The sequence below is a fragment of the Aphelocoma coerulescens genome, assembly GCF_041296385.1.
Source record: "Aphelocoma coerulescens isolate FSJ_1873_10779 chromosome Z unlocalized genomic scaffold, UR_Acoe_1.0 ChrZ, whole genome shotgun sequence".
Lineage (NCBI taxonomy): Eukaryota > Metazoa > Chordata > Aves > Passeriformes > Corvidae > Aphelocoma > Aphelocoma coerulescens.
In genome coordinates, this window is record NW_027184085.1 from 48,173,279 (window position 1) to 48,188,793 (window position 15,515).

At 45.7% G+C, this 15,515-nt stretch overlaps 1 protein-coding gene across 2 annotated transcripts in view; it reads right to left on the reverse strand.

Annotated features, from left to right (window-relative positions):
- Positions 1–13,346, reverse strand: part of ELP1 (elongator acetyltransferase complex subunit 1) — a 38,306-nt gene extending 24,960 nt beyond the window's left edge. For both annotated transcript variants that reach the window (XM_069002517.1, XM_069002516.1), the window contains exons 1-14: positions 13,116–13,346; positions 11,864–12,016; positions 9,797–9,878; positions 7,865–7,945; positions 7,427–7,512; positions 6,745–6,844; positions 5,779–5,869; positions 5,165–5,288; positions 4,459–4,549; positions 3,204–3,434; positions 2,743–2,913; positions 2,050–2,149; positions 1,225–1,407; positions 297–403 (exon numbers count right to left, since the gene is read on the reverse strand). In XM_069002517.1, the coding sequence (XP_068858618.1) occupies positions 297–403; positions 1,225–1,407; positions 2,050–2,149; positions 2,743–2,913; positions 3,204–3,434; positions 4,459–4,549; positions 5,165–5,288; positions 5,779–5,869; positions 6,745–6,844; positions 7,427–7,512; positions 7,865–7,945; positions 9,797–9,878; positions 11,864–12,016; positions 13,116–13,265 (1,750 nt within the window). In that variant the 5' untranslated portion in view covers positions 13,266–13,346. The remainder of the gene's footprint in view (positions 1–296; positions 404–1,224; positions 1,408–2,049; positions 2,150–2,742; positions 2,914–3,203; positions 3,435–4,458; positions 4,550–5,164; positions 5,289–5,778; positions 5,870–6,744; positions 6,845–7,426; positions 7,513–7,864; positions 7,946–9,796; positions 9,879–11,863; positions 12,017–13,115) is intronic.
- Between the last annotated feature and the right edge of the window lie 2,169 nt (positions 13,347–15,515).

The following is a 15,515-nucleotide window of genomic DNA, read 5'->3' on the forward strand; positions in this document are numbered from 1 at the left end:
CGTGGAATGAGAGAGAAGTACTATGGATGTGGCAGTCAGTCAGCACTGAACTTTGTGGGTGTGCATATGTGCATTAACATATGTATGTGTATACGTATAAAGTTACTGTTCATTGAATTCTGATACAAATCACTAATTTTGGCCCATTTCTGGGAGCAGAGGAAACGTGAAACACAGCACCAACTATTCAGCAAGAGTCACTCAAGTCCCTGAAAGTCAAATAATCTCATTAAACCTTTTAAGAAATATGTAATAACTACACCTAAGACCGGGTACTGTAACACGACCCAGCTTACCCCACAGGTATTTTAGGATCCGTCTATCAGTCAGCTGCAGAGCTACAGTTTTGGTCACTGGGCTGCTGTACAGGCTGATCACTTCTCCATCTACAGGCACTGACAAGCTGACGTAAGACAGAGAAAACACAGAACATCAGTCACAGCAGATACACTGAACACCTTGTTCCTGCCTTTCTTGTAGCCAGATGAAAAGATGCAGATCTCCAGCACGGACATACTTTGCTCATGTAAGGATCTTCTGCAGTCTTCTCACACCTATGTCAGCTGACAGTGGCACCACAGAGCACCAGCAACTCCAGCCAACAGGCATTTGCCTGACTGTGCTGGTCACTGTCTGCACTGCAGCACTCTGCAAACACACACCTTTTTCTGTTCTACAGTTCATATGCAAATCCTTCTGTCTTCGCAGTGTAAGTGCTTGCAGAAAGCTCCCCAATCTCTTTGGGAACTGTATTTCTGTACCCCAGGTGGCTTTCTTTCGTGTCTGGTTTTAGCTCAACTGGCCCCACAAAGACCAGCGGGTGAGGAGGAGAAGGATGAGGAGGAGAAGGAGGAGGACAGAAGTTTCGATGGCTACTGATCCCCTTCTGGACCTTGATAATGGTGGGCAAAGGGAAGAATGAAGGAATGCAGTATCATGTGCCACCCCCCCTCCTGCAAGGGCCTCAAATTCCAAGGAACAGAGCCATCCTGTACTGATACATGTTTAACATGCACCCTTGCCAGGCCAGGTGTAGGCATTAGGACTACAGGCAAGTGCTGACCAGTAGCCAGCCTCATGAGCTGTTTGGTTCTCCTGCAGGAAGACAGCCAAATTCCTTAAACCACGGCCTCAGGCTGCATGTCTATTAAAAGACTTAATTCCTTCTAGGCACTGTCCAAAAGCATTCTCAGACTTCAGCCACAACTGACAGATCTCTAGTACCGTATATTCAGGCACTCTTCTTCGGCTCCAGCCACATGAGGCACTGCAGTCAGATGGTGAAGGACAGACTGAGCAGCATGCTGACCTTGACCAACAACCAGGAAGCTGTCATCTGGCAGCCAGGTGAGAAATCGGAGCCCCAGAGGATTCATCACTTCATTGCTGCCACTGCTCACATCAACTCTGTCACAAAGTAAAAGAGGTTGGGACACAAATAGAACCTGATTTCAGTAGGCCACCTCACTAGAGAGGCAAAGGACTTCCTAAGCACAGCCCAGCTATTCAGATACACAGCATGGCTAGGAGGGCTCCAGTGCAGAAACACAGATACCCAAAGCATGAATCCTGCCGCAGGCTAGACTGGAGATAAAGGATAAGACCTAGGAAGTTCCATTTGTTTTCCCTAGGTAGTACTGCTTCCATGCCAACTACCTCTAGGAACAAAGAGAGAGCATGGTGGGACTTTTAACCTTGTCACTGTCTCTGCCATGCAAGCACCTCTGTTGCTCTGTATGCCATCATCGTGGGCCTCAGCACTGTACCATCATTCCTCTGTGCTTCTGCTCCCAGAGCCAAAGTGCTGCACCAGGCACAGGACGGGATATCTCAGTGCTGTCACTGACAGTCACTGGTTCTGCCAGATAGAGACCTCAGTAAAGGGCACTTCTCAGCACTACTTGCAGACACAGTGTGAACAAAATGAAACCATGTTATCTGACAGCCTTCTAATAATCTTGAGAAAAGTGGTCAGAGCTGTGACCTCTAAAGCATCCAGCCAGGTACAACCCTCTTCTCCCCTCTACAGCTGTACTAGTTCTGCATTACCTGTAGGTTTTATCCAGGTATGGTGTTTCCACAGCTGCTCTAAACCCATTTCCTCCCACAGCTCCAAACTTGACAGTAGGGTCATTCACTGTACTCTGTCCTAGCAAATGCAAAGAAGAACAAAGCAGAGTTTAGAGATCTTCCCAACAGAGCCCCTTCCATCTTCAAACTTATCAAAAAGTAGATGCTACATGAAACTATTAAAAAGGTCAGACAATGCTATCCCTACTTGTACAGCCAAAATGTAATTCTCATTAACACCTGCTCTGAGGAAGACAGTCACATTCCAACATTGCAGTACAAAACAGCTGTTTTCTCACAGCATGCTGTATATAAAACTGCTCTGGGAAGTGCTGGGTGCTCCAGACAGATTCTCAGACACCTCCCGGTGCCACTCAGCATCATACCATCAGAGCGGCTTACACAAAATACCATGTGCTGCACTCAAGCTGAAGCTAGGCAGGGGAATTATTACCAGCACAATTACATAGTCAAGAGACAAACACTGTCTCCTCATGAAGTCAATGCACCACCAAAATGCTTGTATGTCACTCAGTCTACTGGATATGAGAGCAGAGCTTGAAGTCACACTTAAACCAAGTACGTCTTGTGTAAAGGTTTGAGTGACCACCACCTTACTAGCCCCCCATGGTACACAGGGTTTCTTTTAACAAAGTTGCAACATGCTCTCACCGTATCTGTACACAGAGATCCTGTTGTCAGCATCCAGGACAGCCATATCCCCACTATGTTTGGGATCTGTGTGAAATGCAACCTGATTAACTGCCTGTTGGAGCTGGAGCTCATAGGTACACATGGGTGGAGGCACCACAGCATGCTGGAATGCTGTGACAAGCACTTTATCTGTGGAAGAGAAGAAAATCCAAGATGCACACCAGTCCAAATGTTAGTGAGGCTCTTTCTGGATTCTTTACTGAAGTAGAAATAATGTTACAGAAAATGGTTGCTGTGCTGCTAGTGGTTATCTTCAGTGAGCCACCCGTGAAGCTTCTATCAATTACATGGACCCCTCCCTAAAAGCTTTGTAGAAACAACAACTAAAAGAAGAACTATCATAATCCCATCCAGCCTGAATACAAAATGCTACACCACCTTTTCTGACCCTGGAGCTGGAAAGCTGCCCCACTGCTTACCTCCATCTATAACAGCCACATTTGCCATATGTTGACTGTTCTCCCCCAGCCCATGGTCTGTGGTCCAATGCCAGTCGTAGAAGAGGTAATGCCAGCCCTGGCAGAGTATATGTAGTTTATACAGGTTCTCTCGGTCCCAGAGCAGTGACACCAACTGATTTTCCTCCAAGCTACCAAAGTGTAGACTTTGCTTCAAGTACCAGTGATAGTTCCCCGTGGTCCATAGCTGAACTGTAGAGAAACAGATAGTTACTACAGCCTAGTATATGAGACTGAGCTCAAACCCTCCCAACCACCACTGCTCTTCCAGGGGTGGGTTAAGTGCAACTAAAATAATAGTTGTAGCCTTCAGTCCATGAGCTGTGTCATACATCACACAGCACAAGAAAACACCACACTGTGCAAAAGTCAGTCCTAGAATTCATTGAGCTACCCTTGGGAGATAGTAAACCCTTGTTTAATGAAGGGCTCACACCTTTAGTATTCCATTTGTACCACTTCCAGTTACAGCAGCCTGGAACATGCTTTGAGCTCAGGCTGACAACTGGTTCTTCCTCACCAGCTGTGCTGGTTTTGTTAATTTTATCCATAGTGTCAATTATGGGACTGTGTTTTGGATCTGTGCTGAACACAGGGGGGGGTAAACGATGTTTTAGTTATTGCTGAGCAGGGTTTACAGAGAGCCAAGGTTTTTTTTGCTTTTCGTACTGCCAAGCTAGCAAGGAAGTTGGGGGTGCATAGGAGGTCAAGAGGGGACACAGCCAGGACAGGTGACCCCAGCTGACTAAAGGAACCATGTGACATCATGTTCATATATAAGGTGAGGGGAAGAGGGAGGAAGAAGGGGTATTTGGAGTGATGGCATTTTTCTTCCCAAGTAACTGTGGGATATATGAATATGATGGGGCCCTGCTGTCCTGGAGGGCTGAACACCTGCCTGCCCATGAGAAGCGGTGGCTTTGCCTTTTATGGCATGTGTGGCTTTTGCTTTCTCATACTAAACTGTTATTATCTCAACCCACGAGTTTTCCAGCTTTTACCTTCCTGATTCTCTCCCCGATCTTGCTGGTGGGGAAGTGGGCAAGAGACTCTGTGAGGCTTGGCTGCTGTCTGTGGTTAAGCCATGACACCAGCACAGCGGTCTCAAAGCCATTGGTAAGCCTCCACAGTGTCTCCTAACTTGCAGGTAAGTACCCACTGCTAACCACATTTGCAGTAAAGCACTAAGAGCCAGAGCCTCATGGGGTGCTCTCACCGTAAGTGTTTGTGTTGGAGTTTTCCACCTTCAGGTCTTCCAGCCATATAGCCAGGATTGTAGAATCTGCATTCCAAAGCATTTCATTAACCTGCAGAAACAAACATGGCTCTTACTGATATTGTTGGTCCCAGATAGTTTACAAGACCAGGAGGTGTTCCTTATCTTCAACAATGAAAGGTGCGTGGGTTAATACAAAAACAGAGCCCTCATGTACCGCAAAGCTCCTGAGAAGGCATCCTGTAAACCCCACAGATGAAGAGGCCACAAAAATGACAGTAGCGTTCTCTTTGCTTCCCCTGACACTGAGAAAGAACCTGCCAAAAGACCTCTCAGCATCCAAGCACAGAAGCTGAAGTAATGCCCTAGCAATACCTTCTCACTTATTTGGGACAATGTGAGTATATAACCTCACTCTTGCAATGGCTGACCTGCTGAAAAGTACTTTTGAATCATTTGCCTGGTAGAAAGTAAACAGAGCCCAGAAACTCCCCAGGGCTACAATCATCATGCACTACATGTCTTTGTACTACGGGCATGCAGAGGGCATTGCATCTTCTCCACAGGCTTCTTCATTGTTCTCTTTTCAGGTCACTTCTTCCATTAGGATAAGCACGAAGTATTAGGTTATAACCGCTCCCTAGAATCTGGAAAAGATCTAGCCCTTTTCTCCATTACATCAAAGAAGCCCAGACAAATAACTTACTTTGACCTGCCCTTTCTGGAAAGGGAGGGTGAACTCTCCATGAAGAAGACCATTCTTTTCCAAAAAAACCACATCATGTCTGTTGGGTTTTTCCTGTGTAGATGCTATCAGGTTTCCTGAAGGCCTTAAAAAAGAACCAAATGAAAAGTCATTATTCACACAATCACTAACTGTCATCTTAGACCCCAGTCATCTCCCATTTTTTCCAGTGACATGAAGAAAAAGGCAGCAGAGGATGTGTTTTCCTCAGTGCTGTTCAGATAAAGTCATAGGTCCAGCACAGATCAGAGCTCATGATATCTACAGGTGACCAAATAAATGCCAGCACTAGGAAAGGAACCTGTAATATTCCTTTTTATACAGTTGAGCCCAAACCCACTTGACACTGACCATATGCAGAGAATCTAACCCTTCTTCCCACTTGCAATGCAAGTATTAGGATTTTCAGGGTTTAAAGGCCTACTCTTCCTCATGCTGAATCAGAAGGCAGCTTTCTCAAGTTTTGGGAAAAATCAACAAAACACTGAAGACATGAAAATGATGCTGATCAAAGACTGTGACCAGGGAATAAAAAGCAACACTGCTGTCAGCATGCAGACTGCTATACTACTCACTTCCAGGACAGGGCTTGTTCTAATCCGGAGATAGGCTCACTTGTTGACTGCAGCACAAGCTCTCTGCTCCACACCCGGACCTTCCGGGCACCTACAGGTTGAGAGACCAATGAGACAAAGGTCTAAGAACACACTGGGAAGAGACTTTCCTAATTTTATGAGGGTAGAAGAGCAAATTTTGATGCACATGTGTAAAAAGGAGATTCCTTGTGTACACCTTAAGGGCTAACTTCTGTCTCAGGCAGTTCTCCCTTCAGTAACCAAGTGACTGAAGGAACTGTGTTAGGAATTTCAATCTGATATAATTCAGTCACAGTCATTTCCCCCTCTAGCTTTCACCATGGGAATGTTAGAATCTTCCTATAAATTTATGATCCTCCATAATCTGAAGTACTGAAGGTAAAAACCCAAACTTGTGGAAGAGCTCTGAAGTTTGGTGCAGTTCAATATGTTGACCAATACATTTGAACTCCTCAAAAAGTAGTATTTATCATGGAAAACATCAGTTGCAGTCTTAGAAGTAAGCATATGCTTATTACCTCTTTGACTTCAGGGCATAACCAAGGGAAACGTATTACCAGTATTTTAAAAAAAGTGTGCAAGGCTAAACTCTAGTATAAGGGACAGTGGGTATATGAACCCAAACTCATTCATCCATTCGGCATTGAGAGCCTATCAGGTATTGCTTAAAACTTGAGCAGGTGAAAGAAGCAGTTCAGACAGTATCTACAAAGGAGTACTCCCTCCTGGCATCTCACTGAACTGAAAATCAAACTGCAAAGAAGGTATTCAAAATACTGTATCTATAAAATGGCTCTGAGAACATGAGAGCAAAGGGCAATTAAATAGCTCAACTCACTCTTGCTTTAAGTGGCCAACAGACCACAAACAGTTCTTGCCTTACCTAGATTCTGCTTAAGAAGCCCTTTACACACGTTGGTATTGCAAAGAAGTTTGGTGCCATACCTGTCTCTGGACAGACAGCACTCACTGCAACGAACTGCCCGTCTCCTCTCCACGTCACCCGAGGCCTGCCATCGTCCCAGGCTGGTGTAGGTAACACTTCCTGAAGTCACACAGAAGAAAGCTGCATCAAAGCTTGGGAAGGCAACTGCATTCTTTGTCTAAACAGACTGCTCTTTGAAGAGCCTTAGCATGAAATCCGTCCATTAAGAAGTGTCAAGGCTAATAAGTTAAAAACTCATTATTCAAAATGTTGTCTCAGGAAATACTAGAATTAAAACTATCTAATTCAATCTGCTCCTCCTCCAAATGCATATGACTATCTCTTCACATGATCACACCCTATCCTTCCCATCCACCCAGGTCTTTACTTATAGACCAGCAATGCGTAAGCTGGACACAGAGTGAATTGAGATTGGTTCAGGATTGATGCTGGAATGCTTGCAAATCTTACTTTGAGCTCTGTTTGAAAAGCTTTTGAAAAGTACCCCCTGCTGCTTTCTTGAATTAGAAGGAAGATAAAGACGCATGATTTCAGACAACACAGAAACAGACAGAAGCAGCCCACGAAGAGAACTACTAGAAAGCTGGTGGCAAATTGGCACCACAGGAATAACAGAAACTCTCTTTATACATGTCTTCCCTGAGAGAGCATTGGCTTGACACAAAAAAAGCAGTATAATACCGTCTGTTTGCGATGTGCTGCCTGTTTCCCTTCTGATCCATGGAACTGCGTCTCCTTTTTACCCCAGCCAAGAGCAATAAACTTTCCTGAAGAAGAAATAATCCTTGTAGTGGAAGATTGTATTACAGAGAACACCTTAACTACTGTGCACTATTGTACACAACCACAGCTTCAAGCAACCCGTACATTCTCCCAAAATTTTATTCTAAAAACCGACAGGGAAGTTATGTAGCCCAGAAAGTACTTTGGTACATGGAACTTACTTGAATTTATTCTGACAAGTAACAATATTGACTTTCCCCTTCAGCTGTCCAGCAGCACTACAGTCTAATTAAATGTCTCCTAGGGCCTCAAAGTGGTCAGCTCCATTTCCTTACTTTCCACATGCTTACAACATTTACATCAGCTAGGGCAACTTCATTTCAGTGCACATCTCACCTTCTCCAAACTCATCTTGGTGGATTTGCTTCTCTGTAATTGGTTCAAAATCCCTTGTCATCATGATGAGTGTCTGCTGACCTGCAAGGCAGATATTAAATACAGAACTGGTAATGGTATCTGCAGCAAATAAAAACTCAGGTGTTCCCCTGTGTGCTCCTGTTGTTCTGTCATGTACCTAAATACAGAAAACGTGCACTAGAGAGAACATACCCTTCCAAAGCATGAAACCTCGAACTGGAACAGAACACTTGCAAGTTTTTCTCCTCAAAAATATGCTTCCTGGCCTAAGATTAGTAATTTTTTTTCACCTTCCAAACAAGTACCTGGTACCTTTTCTCTTGAGATATGAAGGACAAGAAGGCGACTGGGAACAGTCACTATGGATTTATGAAGAGAACAATGGATTTAATTTATCCTGACTCTAATAAGGCTTTTGATGCTGTGTGCCACAACATCATCATAGACAAACCCATGAAGTATGGGACAGATAAAAGCACAGTGAAAACCAGATGAACTGCCAAGCTCAAAAGCTTGCCAGCACAGTCAAAAAGTGCAACTTGAGGTCAGTCACTGGCATGCCTCTGGACACTAGGGGCAATGATTAACATCTTCCTCAATGACCTGGAGCATGGGACCCTCAGCAAGTTTGTAGATGACACAGAACTGGGAGAAGCAGCAACTACAGCAAAAGGTTGTGCTGCTGCCCACAAGGACCTCGTCATGCAGGCAAGATGGGCTGTCCAGAACTTCATAAAGCTCAACAAGAAAAAAGTCATATCCTGCATATGGAAAATAATAATCTCAAGCACTAAGACAGACTGAGAACCAAGTGGCTGGAGAGCAGCTTGGCAAAAATATAAACTATGTTTCCTGGGGTACCAAGTTGAACTAGCTGGCAGTATGCCCTGCTGCACAGGTGGACAACAGCAACCTGCCTGCATTAGGAGTGCTGCCAGCAGGTTGTGGGAAGTGATCTTGCTCCTCTACTCAGTGCTGGTGAGACACATGTGGAATGCTGACTCGATTTTTCGGCTTCCCAGTACAAAACAGACAAGGACATGCTGGAATGAGACTTGCAAAGGGTGACAATGATGATTAAGGGCTTGAAAAATCTGTCACATGAGTGGAGGCTGAGACAAGCCAGACCGCTCTGGAGAGAAGGCTCCACGGGAATCTCATCAGTGTGTGTTATATTATTTACAGGGAGGTGGGGTACAGTAAAGAAGACACAGCCATGTTGTTTGTAGTGCTGAGGGACAGCACAAGAGGCAATGGGCACAAACTGAAACACAGAAAATTCCCTTTAAACCTAAGAAAAGGTATTTTTTTACTCTGACGACAATTATAGATAGGAACAGGATGCCCACAGGGGCTGTGGGGTCTGAAACCTAACTGGGCACAATCCCCCACAACTTGCTCTAGGCAACATGCTTTGAGCAAGGTGATTGGAATAGGTGATCTCCAGAGTTTCCTTTCAATCCCAAGCACTCCATAATTCTGTGTTGTCTGAGGCTAATTTAATTTTCTAGGTGAGTCACACCTGTAGCTAATCTGGGCCTGTGACACATGTATTTCCTACCAAAGGCCAAGAAACAGTTTTTGTTGCTAAGAAATCAAATGGTGATATAAAGAAGTATTTATGTTGTTGAGACAAGATCAAATATACTCCCCGGGAAGATTTTAAGGACTCATAACTCTTCCACAAAACAGCTTTTTGGGCCTAACCAATTTCTGCTTGGATCTCTGAAGCACCTTATGAATCATGATATGAAATCTAACGTATAGGATCTGATAGAGTTTTTTCCACTTTAAGTCCTAGCCCCAGTTTCATAACTTTTTCTTCTTGCCTCTCACTCTTAGCTGTTTTGTGCTTTGGCCATAGTGAGTTTCATCCCTACAGGCAGAAAGCTTACAGGCTGTTGTTGATACCTGTTGCAAGCAAAACAAGCTCTTGGTCAGGACTCCAGCTCATGACACTCAGACCGCTGTCCACACTTCCAACACATTCCACCTGTAAGACCAAAATAAGATCACAGAAATGCAGGAACATGAGTGCAGCACTATCCCAGCACAAATGCAAACAGCCACAAAGGCAAAAGAAAATTGCCTCCTGCTTAAAAAAGTCAAAAGCCTAACTTCACACTTTGTGTTGAACAAAACAAAAGAAACATTTCTGACTAAAACTGGTTCCAGAATGTTTATGAGTGAGAGCCCAGGTAATGTAGAGTCTAGCACATTCTACCACACACCGTTTTAGAAAGAGCTTTATTCTGCAACTCCCAGTCTTATGTCAGCAACGTATAGTGTCAATACTAATATTGTCTGAAAGGGCCTGTGATTACATTGGTAAATACTCTTTAGTCACAAAACACAGACATACAGAGAATTCCAACACACAGTTAAACTCTGATCAGCCTGTGTATGCTGAACGTGACAACTGTATATTACCGCAGGCCTGGTTCCTAGGGTACATCACCGTGTCCCGCAGCCATAGGGAGGAGGAGGAGGAGAGAAGATCCAGCAGGCAGGAATTGTGCAGCAAGATTGATTTATTTTATTATTTTACAAACTCTTTTATAGACTTTTTCTTCATAGTCTAATTGGACAAAGGACCAGCCACCCCTTGGGGGTGATTGGCTAAAATCCTAAAACATCCATTGTCAAAATATTTTCTACTATACCATAAACAAGACTTTTCAAGATTGCAGGTGGCTTGGTTGTTTACATTCCCTGCCACCTCTTCTGTGAGAGAGAAAAGTCTCTCACGGACTTAGAAAATAGCAAGAAAATCCTTGCTAGCAGCATTTTTGTATCTACACTGTATATACCTGCACCAATGTCAAAATTCATGGAAAATTGGGCTAGTTATACTGGGCCATCATGAGCAAGTAATAGCAGTGGGCAGAGAACCTTTGTTATGCATTGCTATCCTGATTTGCAAAAGGCATAGAACAGAACAACAAACACACCACTTGTGATAAACAGCAAGATGATGCCATTCAAGGAATTAGGCTTGGATGCCACAATCTTTTCAGGTTAGAAAAGTGGGACTGGGACCAGTTGGCAGCGTAATTATCACTCACGTACAGAGGATTTCAGAATAAGCAGAGGAATCTTCCAGACCCCTTTGTTGGTGCCCAGACTGCACCAAAAGAAAACAGCCTTAAAACTAGAAAGTAAGCCACAAACCCGCAAAATAAAGAATCTGGGGTTAAACCTATTCTCTGATGCATCTATCACTGCAAAAAAAGTCTCCCGTATCACATGCTTTGTTAATTTCTATTCCTTTATGACATGTAGTAAGTTGCAATACAGGACTCGTTTTTCAGATACAGCTAACTGCATATTTAAGTGGTATCTGCAAATCAAGTGCAAACATGAACCAAAACAGACGCTGCAAATAACCACAATCTTACAGCTAACCCAGACAGACCACTGTCATCTCATGCCCACTTAAACCTGCACTGTTGGACTGGTATTGTGGGAGCTGATTCAGATTTCAGAGGGTGCTGTTGTGGTGTTTAAGTGTCTTGCTGAAGATCATATAAATCTGACACTGAGGAAGGAACAGAAGGCAAGCATCTCAGTTTCTGCCATATCTTAAGTCGCGTCAACATGTATCAACTGATAACAAAACAGTAGCTACATTGTGAATTATGAATGGATTACTTTATTCTTTACCTAGTCTCAGAAATATCCTGGTTTTGTAAGACTTTCTAGCAGATACTGTACTGCTGGGAGCCCACTGAGCAAATTCAGAGGACCCAGGCTGTGGATAGACAAGCCACCATTTCGATTCCAGTTCTTCTACAGAGTATATATTCTGTCTTTAGTCATTCTCAAGGTTCTGACAAAAATTAGCTTGTCTGCCCAGAGAACAGAGACTAGCCATAGCTCAGCATGCAATAAGCATACAACTGGCTCCTAAAGAAATTATAAGTGTTATTCTTTCCTCTGAACTCCCTCAGTACTGTTGTGTCTTTCCTGCCATGGTACCTGTTTTGTGCTCAGGTTGCACAGTAGGATGTCTCCAGCTGCTGTAGCAACACACACACTCTCCTGCTCTGGAAGATCTTCGACACCCACGATGCAGCCACTTCCATCCTCAGGCAAGAACCCATCCACAGTCAGGGAAACTTCTCTTGACACCTTGATACAGAAAGGTCAATGGCTTATTAATTACACATCACCTCACTGGGATTTTTGTAGAAATAACAGACTAATATCCGTAGGTATATTTCATCCTACTGCAGTTAAACAAAACATTACACAGCAAAAGGGAGTGTGTCAATGGCACCAGAAAAAAGCCAGTTTGCAAGTACTTATCCTCACTTATCCATGGAAAACCATGAAGATCCCTTATGGTAAAAGTGATAGAAGAAAACAAGAAAACCAATATATGGAAACAAACAATACACAACTTCCAATTTGCTGTGCTAATCGTCTTTCAACACCCTTTTCATATTTCACCAGTGTCAACATCAAGAGGTGCAAGGCTAGCTGCTTAAAGAGTCCCAATGCTCTCAAGGGGGCATGCACACTTCTAGACACAGCATAAAAACAATTTCTGAGGAAAACTATTTGGATGGTTAAGGTACAGCAATCTTTGAAAATTAAATCCCTGGAAAGCCCCAAAGGTCTTTTACCAGTTAATTTCAGAACTGAATGTACTAAAGGAATTAGATGCCTCAGAATCGCATAGTGAGAAGAAAGCAACCCAGCTCTAACAGGAATTCATGACTCAACAGCACTTTATTACTTTAGCGGTGTGTTGGGGTTTTTCTCCCCCTAGAGCAAAGTTTCAAAACCTTCCTCCTGTACTCTTCACTATCTCTTTGCCTGCTTGGTTCTGTTTTGTGAACCTGTCCTGATGCAACTGTTCGCCAGGTCGTGCTTAAGAGTAAACCACGCGAGTGACACGTGTCTAACACAGCCACGCTCTTAAAGAAGCAGATTTAGTATTTTAGAAGCACAAGCCTCTTCAGCCACCAAGATCACGGTGCAGCGGCTTCCACGGCACCGTGAGACAGCAGCAAGCGGCGGCGGGGAGGAGCAGGAGGGCCCAAGAGCCCGCAGACACGGCCGCGAAGGGGGACCGCATCAGGAGACAGGCGAATTCCCGGCGAGCACCGGCGCGCTCCCGCTGGCGGAGGCACAAAAGCTTCATTCCAGCTTTGCAACCAAAGCCGACCCCAACACGGCGGCAACCACCAGCACCCTGCCCCGCAGCCGCAGCCCCGGCTCTCACCGAGTCCCCGGCGGAGCGCAGCTCCACAAGCCCGTACTGGGAACCCACGAGAACCGTGCCGGGCTCGGCGCCGAGGCAGAAGCACTGCGGGGTGCCCGTGGCGGCGGCGGAGCGGCACCCGCCGGCCCGCAGCAGCCGCAGGTTCCTCATGGCGGAGGGAAAGAGCAATGGAGGCCGGGCAGCGTCACCGCCTCACGGCGCCGCCATGTCCTGCAGCGCGGGCGGGCGGGCGCAGGCGCCGCGCGCGGGTGTCGCTCTGGCGGGGCGGAGCGCGGCCCCTCCTGCCCCTCCTCGGGCCGTGTGGGGAGCGCCGCGCCCGGAGCCGCGCGCGGTTGTGGCTGAGGCGGCGAAACCAGCGCTGCGACTCCTCAGCAGCTCAGCTCCCTGTGAGGCTGCACAAAGAATAACAGAATCACCGAGGTTGGAGGAGCGCTTTAAGGTCATCCAGTCCAACCATCCACTCAGCACTGCCACTGTAACCCCTTCACCACATCACCAGATCCAGATCCAGGTGTTTATTAAACACAAGGGATGGGGACTCCCCCACCTCCCAGGGAAAACTATTCCAATGCCTGACCCCCCTGACAGTGATTTTTTTTCTAATATGTGATTCTCCCGTGTCTCAGATTAAGGCCATTTCCTCTTGTCCTCTCACTGCAGGCATGGCAGGACAGACTGACCCCCACCTCACTACACCCTCCTTTCAGGAGTTGTAGAGAGCGATGGGGTCACCCTTGAGCTCCTCTTCTGGAGACTAAACAACCCAAGCTCCCTCAGCCATTTCTCATACGACATGTTTTTTCTGGTTCTTTCATGAGCTCTGGACATGTCCAGCACATCAATGTTCTTTTTAAAGTGAGGCACCCAGACTGGACAGTTGTCAATGTGCGGCCTTGCCAGTGCCAGTGTATAAGGTGACAGTGGGAGCAGGATGATTCTTTTGGAGCCATTCTAGCACTAACCAGCTGAAGAACTCCAGCTGAGACTTTTAAGGCACTTACAGGCCAGCCTTCACATAGATCAGTGCTGCCCTGATGCCACTGCTTCTGTCACACTCTACCACCTCCCTCCAGGTGTGGCTGAGAGGGAGAAGGCAATTCAGCCTTCAAGGGGAAGGACTTCATGCAATCACATTATAGCCTTCACATTTCCCCCTTTTCCTAGTGGAGCTAGATTCCATCAGTCAATACTGATGATCAGTTCAAGAAAGACAAGGAGCTATTGTGAAAGGTCCAGCGGAGGTGACAAAGATGATTTGGGGTCTGGAACTTCTCTCTTATGAGAGACTGTGGGAGCTGGGCCTGTTTAGTCCAGAGAAGACTGAGAGGGAATCTCATAAATACATATAAATATCTCACAGGCAGGTGCCAAGAGGATGATGCCAGACTTTTTTCAGTGGGGCCCACTGACAGGATGAGGAGCAATGGAAATAAACTAGAACACAAGAAATTTCAGCTCAACATGAGGAAGAACTTCTTTATGTTGAAGTTAGCAGAGCACTGAAAAAGACTGCCCAGGGAGGTTGTGCACTCTCCCTCTCTGGAGACATTAAAATCCTACCATAGTGCATTCTGCTCTAGGTGATCCTCCCTTGGCCAGGAGGGATGGACTAGAGAGTCTCCAGAGATCCCTTCCAACCCTAACAATTCTGTGATGCTCTGTGATTCTATGATCCAGTCTAATGTCCAAATACCAAGACAAGACAAATTTGAGACAAATTGTTTTTGTCTACGGCAATCTGTAGATTTTGCATGCTGTAATCAGCTTAATGTGCTCCACAGTTTGGCAGTTAGGCTAGTGGAAAGATGGGCCACTAGACACCTGGACAGGTTTTGCTGTTCTGGTACTAAACTTGGCTAAAGTCAGTGATAAAACTCAGTAAAGTTTGCTAAACTCAGGGCTTTTTTGAGACCAGTGGAAAAGGCACAGTTATCACTGCACAGAGGGAAAACTAAAGCCATCCAGACTCCTTATTCTTGGGATAAAGCATAAGAAGTGCCTTCCCAGGCCAGTAGAGTGCCTGCCAAGGCCAGCAGGGCCTGGCTGCACTGGCAGGAGGAAAGGCAGCTGTCAGAGAGCACGTGAACCTGGCCGTGCTGTGCGCCCTGTCCCCTCTGACACCCCAGGACCTGCACTGCTTCTTTAGGGTTGTCACTCCTCTTCCTTGCAGTATCTTTTCCAGAGGCTTTTCCCTTTGGCCCAGCTTGATCCTATCAGCCTCCAGTGTCCCAAGTCACCAAGTTACCACTGTTCTTACCCAGTGAAATGTGCTTGACTGAGCTGAGTTGCCCCAGCTCTCGCAGCACGTCTGCATCTGTCCCCCGGTGGTTTTGCAGCTCTGGAGAGAAGTCCCCCCAAAGCAGGTGGCTGGTCCCCTCTAACCCACGAAATGTCCCCTTC